The sequence below is a fragment of the Chinchilla lanigera genome, unplaced genomic scaffold, assembly GCF_000276665.1.
Source record: "Chinchilla lanigera isolate Chin_1 unplaced genomic scaffold, ChiLan1.0 scaffold00134, whole genome shotgun sequence".
NCBI classification, from domain to species: domain Eukaryota; kingdom Metazoa; phylum Chordata; class Mammalia; order Rodentia; family Chinchillidae; genus Chinchilla; species Chinchilla lanigera.
In genome coordinates this window covers 1,281,235-1,295,530 of record NW_004955535.1, presented here as the reverse complement: position 1 = coordinate 1,295,530, position 14,296 = coordinate 1,281,235, and the positions used below count along the sequence as shown (strand labels likewise).

Here is a 14,296-nt window from a genome sequence, read left to right as displayed (position 1 = left end):
GCTATGGAGGGATGTTACATAGTGGGGAAATTTGATCTACTCAGGGAATTCTGACATGTACCAAAGGTAAGCTTGTGAATGCAATATGGTTATTATCCAGGCAAAAACAGAGGGGTTGGGGAGCTCTAGGCAACTAGGAGACCATGTACAAAAGTCCTGGGCCAGAAAGAACCAGGGTCTTTTGAAGTAATAGGCAAACAGGCAGTAAGGTGATGAGGCAGAGGAAGCATGGTGGGAGATAAGATGGGAACAAAAGGCCTTTGAAATCATATTTTTTGTTTATTCTTCAGCTTCTTAGTTACCAATAGAAGGCATTGAAGTGGTTACATGGATGGATGTTAGAAGCCTCAAAGTGATAGAACACATTTTAGATAATGAGTTATAGGGAATGAGGAAAAGGACAATCCGAGATGCTAGAACAGAAAGGGCTACTGAATTCCTAGTGATGAAAACTAGATTGATTAGGGTAATAGAGAAGACAGAGAAATGGATGAAAAGATATTGCAAGATAAAACCGACGGTCATTGGCAAGAAAAAAGTGAGTTTCAATGATGAAATAGGTTTCTGGTTTGTGAAACTGGGTGAAGTAAAAAGCCATTCAGTGGTAAATAGAACTGTGGGCAATTATCAGGCTTGATGAGTTGTAGAGAAAATTCTGAGTTGAGCACTTACATGGAGGTATCTCTGTCACATAAAAATGAAAATGTCTTTGTTTCTATTTTTCCTTCTATTCTCTTTTCTTTTTCATTCCTTCCTTTTCCCCTTCCCCATCCTTTGCTCTCCTTCTAATTTGAATATTTTCTTGCTATATCTCAGTATCTACTCTACAATTTGGTCCTTATTTACCTTTTGGTTTCTTATACAAGAGAAACAATGTGATATTTAAAGATGTGTGTCCAATTTGCTTCACTTAAAAGTATGGCCTCAAGGTGAAAGGACGGGAGGGGAAAAAGAATCAAGATACATTAATAACAGGTAGACATTCCCTATGATAAGTGTGATCATTGTCTACATCAAAGTGTAACAATAAAATTAATTTTAAAAAAGGATAAGAAAACCAAGCAAGTGTATTGCAGTTCTGGAATTAACAGGAGAAAACTGCCTTAAAGGTAAAACTTTGTTAGCTATCTGCATTTAGATATTAATAATGCCATGGACCTGGGTAAAATGGCCAAGGAAGAGATCAGAAAATCATGCTAGGACTGATTCCCAAGCACTCAAAATATTCCTGCCTCAACAATGGGAACAAAACCAGGAATGCACACTGTTCTGATCTCCAAGGAATGCTCCTGAGAAAGGAGAGTGGTCAGTATTAAGCACAGTTGGAAATTGATGAATGGATAAAAAAGATACGGGTTTTTTACACAATGGAGTATTATTCAGCCATAAATAAGGATAAACTTGAGACATTGCTAGTTAAATGAATGGACCTTGATATCATACTCTTAAGTGAAATAAATCAAACACACATATGTAAATATAACATTGTTTCTCTGATGTGAGATACCAAAAATGTAAATAACAACTAGATTATATATTAGATATTACAAAATAGGAAGACAATGTTCATTTAGGAAGGAGAACTGGTGAGGGGGAAGGGGGAAATGAAGGAAGAGAAAAAACACAAGAAAAGAAAGAAAAAGGGAAACAAAGCTTTTGTAAATAAGGGGGGTAAGAAGGATTGAAGGGAGGATAAGGAAATGGGAAAACAAAAAAGAGGAACTGACATAGTCATGTGCAGGTATAATGTCCCTATGATGAAAGTAATCAATATGTATATTTAAAATGTGCCAATGAACTTAATTTTAAAAAGAAAGGCACAAAGGATATATTGCTCATTGGTTTTACTGACTTGAAATTTTTCTACTTCACTTGAACTCAGCAGGGTGAAGCTTGAATAGGAATCATTACATTTTAAGGGGAAAAAAAGAGAATCAGTATTTATTCCAAGTGATGTATGTAAATTGGAAGATTAGTATATTTTGTTTCACCAGAATAGAATTTATAATGATATTTTCTTAAAAAGATACAGAAACAAGAACCACTAATATTGTTACCAATAATACTTAATATGACTAACAGATAAAATAACACATTGAACTAAAATTGGCTATTATACTTGGAGAATCAGATTTGGATGTAATAAAGTGTTGAGCTTTTCTCATAAGTGTGTTATAGTGTTCTTTACCTTTTCTAAATGGAAGAATTGACATCTCTGTATTTTTTTTAACACATGTCATGCTTTTACAAACTTTATAAATTTAAATAAGGCCAAATATGTTTACATATAAATCAGTTAATTTCTAGGTAATATGTGCATATGTTTATGAGTGTGCTTTTTCACCACAGAAAGAAAGAGAAGTATATGCACTCTAGAAATATTGGCATGCATGAGCTAAGGCATTTCATTTACCACACCGTCATGAAAGCATTTTTATGGAAAAACCAGTGTTGCCACTGTTGTGTAGGATTTGCACTTCTTAACTATAATAGTGTTGTGTGCTTCACAGCCTAATGCTCACACCTTGTATTACTGGTACACTCTAAAATTGTGTGGTATATGTTACGTACATGTATACTAATACATACAACACTTAACTAATGTGAAGTAAACCAAAAGAAATGTTAATTTGTCTATGTAAAACACTAATAGTAGTTGTAGTAGTAATTTAAATACACTATGGTTTATATTAAGTACTTTTCAAAATAGTGTTTATCATTACATTAAATATCATAGTAACCTACATGGATTAGTTTTATAGTTGTAAATTATATTGATGTAGGCCCAGTTCTGTTTTCTGTTCATGTTGTACCACTGACATAAAATCAGAACCAGTAACTAGTTGGTCCACTGTGGAGAATTAGCTGTACTAGATTATGAACTCATTGGGGTAGTTCGTTCTTTGATCTTTTTCAGGTTCGTATAACAAAAAGCCTAAAATAACAATAAAATGACCAAGCAAGTTGACTATACACATTACATCATAGAAAGTTCCCTGAGGAGAGCTAGAGAGAACTGTGAGGTTATTCAGGACATCTCAGTTTTTATCTAAGAAAATATAATGTGCCAAGGTCTCCAGTGTTGGAACAAACATATAAAAAAGTTTTATGAATTTTCTTAAAGAACATTCGCAGTAAAATATGCCTAGTTCTTTACGGAAGCTACCATGATTTTTCCCATTTTATGTTTTAGTTTACACTCTCTAGATTCTATCAAATCTGAGAGGTTGTGCTAACTCATTGCTTAGGGACCTTTAATTCGACTGTCACTGTGCAACTTTTGGAATCCCAACTCTGTCACATGTGAGCTGAGCTACCTTAGGTACATTGCTTAACCTTCCTGCACCTTCAAATCTTCGTTTGTTAAATGCAGAAGATTATATTCCCCTACCTCCTAGAGATGATATAAGAATTAACCAAGATACATGTGATGTATTCAGAGAAGCATGTGCTATTTAGCACAAGCTGCATAGTCAATGAAAACTTCCATAATTGCACTAATCATAAGCTACCCTTTATGTTGATTTGTACCATATTTATAACTTTCTTTACTTTTTATAGTAGTCATATGTGTATGGATGTGTCTGTTCTCCTCTGACTTAACAGTATTTTAACCTCAAAAGGCAAAGAGAACAAAGCAGGTGTTCAACAATGTTTAGTTATAAGCAAGTAAAAACCTAAAGGTAAAAAAGTTGCTCAATATCCTATTAATATTCTGTCTAGTCCTATTTCCCCCAAAGCTACAGATAAGTACATTATATTCATCCATGACTAAATTTCAATTACTCAAATGCTTTCCACCTCTCCACTATGGTTCTGGTTATATTTAAACTGAATAATCAATGTTTTCTAAGTATTTCCACCATTTTTGCAGATTTAAGAATAATCAATTCTACTAATGATTCTCAAGAACTTTTAGACATTTCTCCAATAAGCATCTATATTAACTAAAATAGCATTAAATAAAGTGCAAACTTACCTTGTCATATCTATGCAATTCCGTATTCTCTAAAGGATGATTTTTCATATTACTTAACAACCCTGAGCAATTGAAGTTCAGACTATGATAAATGTTTTACACGGAAGGCTCATTTCAGTATACTGTAGTAAGTTGAAATGGGGTTTCCGAAGAAGGTATTTTTAGGAAGTGCAGAGTACAGGAGAAAATGGAATATATTATACAATTTCAATATTTATTAAAGCTTTTCTACTAAGGCAACACTTGGTGATATCTCTCTGAAATAGCAATGCAGAAGAAGAAATAAGAGGCAAATAGATGACAGAGACTGGAAACCAAGACACCTGGTGTGGAGACCGAAATCCTCGCTCACAGAGTCATTAAACTGGAGATTGAGAGGAGCAGCCCTTTTCACAGAAATGGCATTTTGTTTATGCTTTTATCTCTCTACTACATGCTTCTTTCTCTGATTATTTTTAGAGTGCTCTGTCTTCCTTATTGAATTCCTGACCTCTTTCTCTTCACGCTCTAATCTTTCTGGCTGCTCTCATCCATTCCGTGCCTCATACATTTAAATCCCCATTAATGATTTCATTTCCAGGCTTCAGATCCTCATATCCACAATTCTCACACCTCCATAAAAAGGTTAGCATCTACAACCATATCTTTCCATTGCTCCAGCTTCCCTTCCACCCTTTCCCTGTAAATGGCACCACGATATACTCAACTTATCTATTATGGAGGACACTGCCGACAATTCAACATGAGTTACTGATGATTCTATTTCATAGGTAAAACTTGCATACTCACTATTTTTCTCTGAAGTACTGCCATTCTATTTAAACTTTCTGCTCCTGGGTGAGCTATCAGAGTAACTTCAGACTGTTAGGCCCTCATCTACCTTAGCACTTCCTAGTCCCTTCTTAATCATATAGTGCTGTCTTTAAACACACACACACACACACACACACACACACACACACACACACATTCATATCACAGCTCTACCTGAAACCCAGAAAATAAAGAAAAAATAATTCCCATGACCTTCAAGGCACTAGATGTTTGGACCTGTGCCTAACCTTAAAATTGCAGGACTGCTTCACACTTTCTCTCACTCACTATTCTCTGGAGAAACTGTCCTTTATTGCTTTTCCTTCATATCAAGTTCTGCTGCTACAAATGTTCCCTGTGACAGGGACATTTTTGTCTGCAGTTCTCCCTTGGAAAACTTTTCCCCTTCCCCCGTTTTCTTTTGACTATCATTTTCTCAGGAATACCTCTTGAATTACTAAGACTAGGTGTTATTATTATAATATATTCCTGTAACAATGTGTGCTTTATTCTATATTTGTCATTCCAAATGCTATTCAAATTATGATCACATTTAGTGGCACATGGTCCCCTAAACGTTAATTTCTATGAATTTGCTGGTTCAGAACATTATCTCTGGAAAATGCTACATTACCTAACACAACTTGGTATTCAGTATGTATCTGATAAACGGGTAATAAATGAAGGCATAACAAATTTGTCCACTATAAGTTTCTCTTTAGATAATGGTCATTCAAAATCACCCAATACAAATTTGATGGAGCTGCTTCTTTTGATACTTTCACTTCTGGATTTATTTTGAGAGCAACTCTGTTTCCAGGTAGTTAAATAAAACACTGCAACGGCCAGAGGCTTCACCAAAGTGAACCCCTTTGATAATACTTCGTGCTCTCTGACACAGCCCATTAGAGACGGGTGTGTACACCTAATCCAAAGGAATCCTCTAGCTCTTCAGCAGCTGTTCACATGGCTCTTGCCCTGCCCTTCAGCCTCTACTAAATCAGGATTCTCCAGCTGTCTGAGCTCCCCGTAAGTTCTTTCTGTTAACCACCAACAAGCCACATTGCTTTGCAACTGGTTATACTCTTTTGAGTCTAATTTGCCCTTTATTTTTAAGCTATTTTCTAATACATGTTAGCTACTGGGATTCATCACTTTCACAGATATATTTTTACTTTTCCAAAAATGTTAATAATATTTTCCCACTTTGTCACTTATTTATAATGCAGCCATCGTAAGCATCAATATGAAAAGCAATTGCTCAACTTTCCTTCAATTAAAATATGTGTGCAGTCCTGACTCTATGAGCCTTTTCTTCCATACTCCTATCATTTATCCTTACATGAGTTTCCCAGGCTAAATTCTGCACTTGTAACATGGTGCCGATTCCTTTGCCTTTTAAGTCAGCACTTGGGCTAAGGTATTATTGCTACTGTAATCTGATAAAGGAGGAGACAAGTTGTGTGCAAATAGAGACGGGTGCCAAGAATGAGCAAAAAGCTACTGATGTTTATGCCCTTTTATAGTCTTGATTCTGTGACATTCTTGGCCAAAAACAGAACAGAAGAGCAGAGAAAAATTTAAAACAAAACAAAAGCCAAGAAAAGGGTGAAAACATTAAAGGGTAACTCCCATATTTTTCCACAACTGGAAAGACATAACACACTATAATGCTAATTGTGCTTCATTAACACTGCTCTTTTAAACAGTCCAAACTTCCGTGGGCATGGAAAGAAAATACATCTAAAAGTTGAAGGTAAATTGACAAAAGACTGTTATTTTAACGTATGTGTGTTCTTTGCTGCTATACTTCTGTACGGTTTTAGTATTTATTAAACATATCCCCAAAGCATAGCAATTCAAAAATCTGTTTTTAAAAAAATCATGTTGACTCTTTACAAAACTCATTTGCCTACCTAAATCCTCTGTTGGTAAATAGTAGCTGTAATAATGCATTTAATATTCGCCATATTCAGTAAAACAGGCACACTACTTAAAATAAATAGACAAAACTTACAAATTAAAACACAGTAATTAAAATAGAAGCAAAGTTTTTTCATAATTTTTCCTTAAACAGGAACTTAAGACTAAATATGTTAAACTGGCTCTCTCTATATATTCCAGGTTTCAAAACTGATACATCATTATTTAAAATTTAAAATTGATGGCACATTAATTCCTTAAAATTATATGAAATCAAAATATTGAATTAACAATCTGGAAGCAGCATTTAAAAACAACAAGTACAACAACCGCAGTGACATTTTATCAGCAAACCAGAGAAATGATAGTTTCATTTCAGTTAAAGGATAATTGTCTATTTTCTCCCACTTTCCATTAGTGACGAATGGGGTGCATAATTACAGAGTGAAAGTGAGGCACTGAGGCAGAAGGCAAAAGATAATCAAGGAGGAAGAAGAAGAAATTGATTTCTAAATTCAATTCTGACTGCTGGGAACACTTGTTATTTAGGGCTTAATATTATCTGTATTATATAATGCTGAGTTTAACAATTGTAGAACTCTAGAAAATTATATTGTGTTACCTTCATCTATGGAAACTCTCAGATATTTTGATTGAGTGATATCAGACTAAGACAAAGTTTGAGCAGAGATGTGGTTGGGAATTCTTTCATAAAATGGCAGCCGAGGTGGAAGCCATGAGCTATGGAAGAGGGAGTACTGCCACTTGATTTAATTAGTTGGCATGAGGTACAGACTGTACTGGCCTGAGATGCAGATTCTTTTAAATATGAGCCCCTACATTCATTTCCTTTCCTCATCTTCATGTGCTTAGTGTCCACTGGAAGTTATCCTTGAGAAATTTCAGATTCCCTTAAAACATAAGAGCCAAAAATTTTTGTTTGTTTTAGCATTTTCAGGGCACTAATCATAAATGAGGAGAGAGACTATGTCTTTGATGTTAAAGTATTTTATGATCTCTGAAGGAAGGAGCCATTTGATTTGTTAAGGAACATTTAATATTATAATATGCTGTATTATCCGGGGGAAATAATATAAGTAGTAGTGGGGATGGAATCCGAGGTTTTGTACATATTAGGCAAGCTCTGTACTACTGTTCTACATCCCCCATCCTTCTTATTTTCTCTTGAGACAGAATCTCACTAAGTTGTCAAGACTGGACTTAAAACATTTCTCAAAGAGGAATACACATCATTTTACATTCTTATCTTGAGACTATACTTCACAGATGAATGATACATAGTTACTCCTCCATTTAATAAAGGATATAGAAATCTCTGGAAGACATGTTCACTTTTAAGATTAAGTAGAGGGAACTTGAAACTTCACAAAGAGTTCAGGAACAATTCTATATGTGACACGAGTAGGCAAACCCATCCAAAGATGGAAATATATTAAACTATCACACTGGATTGCAATTTTAACTTTCATCTTTGTATTAAAATGAAACTTTGGAATGTTAAAGATGCTCTAGTACTTTATAATGCAAAACCTCAAAGATGTTCAATTAATAGATGTTTTAAAACTGGGAAAACATGGAGAACACTGTGTTTATTTGCTTGTTTGTTTGTTGAAGATCAGTATGTTGCATTGAGCACATTCTCCACAGAGAAATATTTTCATGAAATTCTGCTATGAAAGTTAGTTGTACTCAATTAAAAAAACCCTCTTATTTCCCACACTACATCATCTGACCTTCCTAACAAAACTTTCCAATATGAAATAAATACCTTTATAACAGAACACAAATCTATGACTACAGCAGGACTTCATGAGATAGAAAACCATTGCTTCTGAATCCAATCAAAACCTGAATGTACTGTATAAAAATAAACCAAGTTCTTCATTATTCCTTGTCATTGTGACGTGGCTTCGCTTCAAATTACATACCCCTTATATCTGAAATAATTGTACTTACTGCCTCCATTAACTGAGTTTGACATCATTTTAATCAATGCATCTTTTCAGAATGAAAGGCAGAAATATCAAATTCCTACCATTATAAGTTATTTTAACTTTCTAATCTGCGTTGAAAGGCTGTCTTTGAGATAATACAGGTGTTAAAGAAATATTACTAGCATCAGTTCTATTTTAAAATGCAACTAGGAGAACATTCAACCACAACAAATTTCCCAAACAGAGATGATATTCCGTGAAAATATTAAAGTGTTACTTATATACACCATTCCAAAGTTCTCTATTTCACTCATATTTGTAATTTTATATTAAATAAGGGTTCCTCCAATTGCATCATCTCAGACCCCATGCATCCTGAGTTTGCTCCTTTGCTCATGACTATATTTTGTTGATCAGGAGACATTTGTTTGTCTTATCAGTTCCATAAAAGATAATATACGCTTAAAATAGAAAATTTTGAAAAGACACAAAAAGAAAGTTATTTTACTTTAGGATAGATTCGTTTCCACTTAATTTTAAATCTGTCTTAGGAAACAGCGTTCAGATGTTTTAATGTATGTGTATATTCATATATCAAATGTATATTTACATCAAAATGCTGTTTGCAATGAATATAATTTAATGAAAATAAAATGAATATTGCATAACAAAGTAAGGCAGTACTATAGAAATTTAGAGAGGAGAGCAAGTTTGGGAATCACTTTGCTTTAAGATAAAGCCAAGATGAAACATAAAATAGAATATAAAAAACACTTGACTTTTCCAAAACAAGGAGGTTTCCAATCTTTTATTAAACCACACAAATGACTAAAAACTTGACAATTCGTTTCACCTGGAGCATGTAGCAAAAGACATGAGCTACAATTAAGACAAATTAATACTACAAGAAAAAAAAAGTAGCTGTACTACTATCTTTGCTCAAAGTATCAACTTGTATTTTAGTACTCTCCAGTTGGAATAGTGTCAAGTACCACCCTTATTTCTTAAATAAATTAAAATTTGCACAAAATGCTTTGTAATCTTTTAAAAAGAGTAACATCTATATGGCAGACTCTATTGTATTTTTATAATGATATAGCATGCAAGAGAAAACTAAAGCTTATGTTAAAAAAGTATAATCTGTTTAGAACAGCAATGTCATAATTACAATGCCCTTATAAGACACTGCAAATTAAACTCTAAAAGATGACTTTGTTAGACCACAAGATGAATTAGATCATGCAAAATATCTGAATGAAATGTGTGCAATTCTCAATACATTATTCAAATAATTTAAAAGTAAACAATACACTACATGTTAACACAGTGATTCTCTTTTTAATGAGAATTATTTTAGTTAGAAAACAACTAGACATAATTTTTCAAGTTATTCAACTTAAGGCAGTTTTAAAACTTGATTTAAATGTCAAAATATCCAACTGGTAGTATGTTGTTAAATTGCAAAAAATATATAATATAACCATGATATTATCTTCATTAAACCCATGAGCATGTTGTATAAGCATTATTTGATGGTATTAAAATATACTTTAATAAAGTCTTATGGAGGATGTCTCAAAAACAGATTAGCTTTCTTCAAATTCTAAAACTTTTAAAGCTTATTTAAATACCAACCACAGAGCAGAATATGTTCACCTTGCTTTATTCCCTAATTGCATCTTTGATATTCTTTGAAAATTGTTCTATACACTAGCATATGATTTTAATTTTATACAGCAAAGTTTCAATAATGTGATGTTGATAGTATTTATAAATTAATGATTATAAGAAACAGAAATAGCAATTTAAAATGGGTATGTATATTGCATGTTTGCATTACAATAAATATACACACACACACACATATATATATATATTTGTACATGTGTATTTTTGTAATGGTAGGAAAAGGAAGTTTTCCAATTAGAAAGGAATAGTGATCCAGGTGTGGTGGCACACACCTATAATCCCAGTACTTGGGAAGCTGAGGCAGGAGGATCACTGTGAGTTCCAGGCCAGCCTAGACTACATAGTGGGTTCAAGAGGTCTTTTTTTTTTTTTTTTTTTTTTTTTTTTAAGAGAAGTTTAACTACAATGCAAGACCCTGTCTCCGAAAACCAAAAAAGAAAGCAATAGTAAGGATCACTAAAGACATTTCTGGAAGGATCACTCCCTCTCTCTATATATATATTTCTAATACATATATACATTAACTCAGTCAATATTTGTGTGTGTGTATTAACTGGTTTATACAAATACTCCTGGAAGTAAATTTTGACTTTTTTTTCTATAATTTGAGAAGTATTACCTATTTGGAGAGGTTTATTTTTTTCATACTTAATTATAGGCATTGCCCTTATGTCTATTTTAGTTAACTATAATCAAGTCAAAAATAGGGGAAAAAAGATAATCCTCTTCACCTATCACTTTAGGCTACACACTAATGTGACTTTTCTATTACAACTTTTAGTTATTAGTCATATGGCTTCCTTAAAAATAAACACAATACCTTCATTTTTATATGAAAGCCTAACTCTAAAGCCTTCGCAAAATACTGGAATATGAAAGGCATGAAATACTATGGTGACCTTATTACAGAATATGATTAGAAGTCTCAAGTTTTTATGTTGTTCTCTCAACAAGAGACTTTCCAGGTATTTACCAGCACAGATCATATCGTAAAAGAATTCTCATGACATGCTCTATTGAAGAACACTCAAAATACTAGACATGAGAAAGGAGCTTTGCAATTGAATCTTTATCAATAAAATTGAATTTGTCATTAATCCATCAGAATTGTTTTCTTTTTCATATTTCCCTAGGAGATGCCAGATAACTTTTTTCTATCATTCCAGCATCCTGGTCAATCCTACACAGCAACTAATTCACTGAGAATATCTATCATGTCATTATCCTACATGTAAACGTTACTAGACATACAAGTATGAATCAAAATAATAACTCATCCACAAAGAACTTTACAGCAATCAAAATATTCTGTTCCATGTACTCCAAGCTAGTAATGCATATTATATTATTTTAGTGTTTTTTAAACAAGAGAGATGTGCTTTTTTCTGTTGCAAAGAAACAAACTCAACTGTTCCTCATGTCTATTCAAGTTACCCCAGTGAGAAATATATACATGTAAATATATATACAAATATGTATTATAAACTATGGAAAAGACAACATTTATTTTATTAGTAAAATAGTGTGGTAATTTAAATTAAGCTGTCAAATTAGTGAACTTGTCACAAACTAAAAGTTATGCTACGGTTAAAGATAGTTTTAGTTACTTTGTACTTACAACAGTCCTCTACTTCTTCCCACCAAAGCATTTGTAAGACAAAATGTATATATCAAGGCAACAATAAAATTCTTGGTAAAAATTTCTCCCAACTTTACTGCTCCAGTAGGCCGAGGTACGATGAGAAACCAATAAATTTCAGCAGCCTTGAAAAAAAATAACACCAGTTTTTCCTATTTGTTTGTCTCTGAAGCCAATTGCCTCCAAAATCTGAGTCCTGTAGGGGGAAAGTGACTGATCCCAACACTGAGTGAGTCAACATAGTAACTGATGCCAGGATTCTGTAGAGGCCTCTGGATATTTCAAATTCCAGGACCTGCGCACAAGCAAGTAGCCTGCCTTTTCTCTCAAGTTGGTTTCCCATAATAGGACTGTCCATGGACACTACATATAAGGTTGTGCTTCCAGCATGGCAAGCCCTGTGAATTCAAATAATGCTCAGCTGTGTTCTGATTAACATTCTAACCAGAACAGCACAGTGGACATCGTACTTGCTCTTCAGGTCCTCTAAACACAAAAACTCTTTAGTACAAAACTGGAATAACATTTTCTGTCATTTTTATGTAAATTTCCAAAACAACACAGCAGAAAATCCTGATCCAGAATTAACTATTAAGTGCCTTTCTCTTTTTCTCTTCCCTAAAAGAGGAAAACTTTCATCCTCCTGAACAAAAAGAAATGCTGAGAATATCTATGCAATTGTTAGGTAGCTGCTCTCTACCAGAGTTAATTTTTACCCTTGAGATCCAGTCAAAAGTCCTGTATTCATGAGGCCAACAGTATGAATAAAAGCAGCAGCAGAAAAATGTAGCAGCTGAGTTTGGAAGGTAGTATGTAAGTAGGTCTCATAGGGTAAGTTTTCTGTTAAAACAAAGAACATTCATAAGGGAAGAAAGAAATCCTCCAAAAATGCTTAATTTCAGTTATGGGTTATGATAAAACTGCTATACTAACAGATTACTACTTTTCAGTTTCTTTGGTACTGATTATTAAGACTGTTCTTTCAGACATTGAATTAATGACCATTTAATTATTCTCAAAATAGGTTTTTTTATGCATTAAATGAAGACAGGTATGATAGGTCATTCACTATGTTTGTAGATTATCTTTTGCCAGTGAAAACCCTTTTCATCTTCCTTATAATATTATCATGCAACACGTGATCTTACTATTTATAAAAACACTACAGTAATAACACTTTTGCAAAGATAGTCCTCTTGTGATTATAATACTCACTGCTAAAAAATACTTGAGTGTATTTACTCTCATTTCTTAAAGTGACATATTCATTTTTCTATTGTCATGCATTTAATTGCTTGGAATAGAAATATATAATAGATAACAATAGGATAAATGACATCTTGTCTCTTACTATATGTTTACCTTAATAATTACACTAGGAAACAGACATTGATATAATGCATGTATGTGATTTTGTTGTAAGTACAGATTTGTGGAACCGAACCTCACTAAAGATATAAATCTACTCCATCACCATGCAGACATTCATCATGCTATGGCTGCACAGTCACGCTAATCATCCTACCCAATCATCCTGAAAGTCTGGCACCCGTTCACTTGTTCTCCATTGCTCTAACTTTGGTCACATCAAGAATGCTAGATAAATGGAGTCATTCAGTTTGTGACCTTTTCAGACTGACTTTCCCACTCAGCATTGCGTCCTCAAGTTCCATTCAAGTTGTCCTCAATACACTGTACCTTTTTATTGTGAATAGTGCATCATGTTTGGAATACATTATGATTTGTTTAACCATTTATTTTTCTGCCGGACACTCTGTTCTCCTACTTTGGCTAGTACAAATAAAACTGAAAAGCATGCACAGCTTTTTTCTTTCATTCTTTGGATTAATGCCCAAGTGTAATCACTGGACCTAATAACCAGTGTACAGTTAATTTTTGAAATGCATTGTCTAGATATTTTCCAAAGAAAGTGCACTGTTGCATATCCACCAGCAATATATGAGTGATATGGATTTCCAACTTCTCATCAGAATTTGGTGTTCTTAATTTTATATTTTCTTTAGTCTTAACCACGTAGGGCTATATTACAACACTATTAATATGAATTTTCTTAACAGCTAAGGATAACAAACATCTGTCATTATGTTTGTTTGCTCTTTGAATGTACGCTTTCTATTTTTAAATATTTTTTATATAGATTGTATAAATAGCTTAAATGAATAGATCATTAAATGGTGGTATTTCAGCTCCATGTTTAGTACCCGTTTGCAGTACATAATGAATACATTCATTGTGGGCTGTTGGTCCATATGCATGACATATCTTTACCTTTTTTTA

At 33.4% G+C, this 14,296-nt stretch overlaps 1 protein-coding gene across 1 annotated transcript in view; it reads right to left on the bottom strand.

Annotated features, from left to right (window-relative positions):
- Positions 1–12,447, bottom strand: part of Dmd (dystrophin) — a 2,013,932-nt gene extending 2,001,485 nt beyond the window's left edge. The window contains exon 1 of the mRNA XM_013507710.1: positions 11,978–12,447. Within this exon, the coding sequence (XP_013363164.1) occupies positions 11,978–12,008 (31 nt within the window). The 5' untranslated portion in view covers positions 12,009–12,447. The remainder of the gene's footprint in view (positions 1–11,977) is intronic.
- Positions 12,448–14,296: the final 1,849 nt, after the last annotated feature.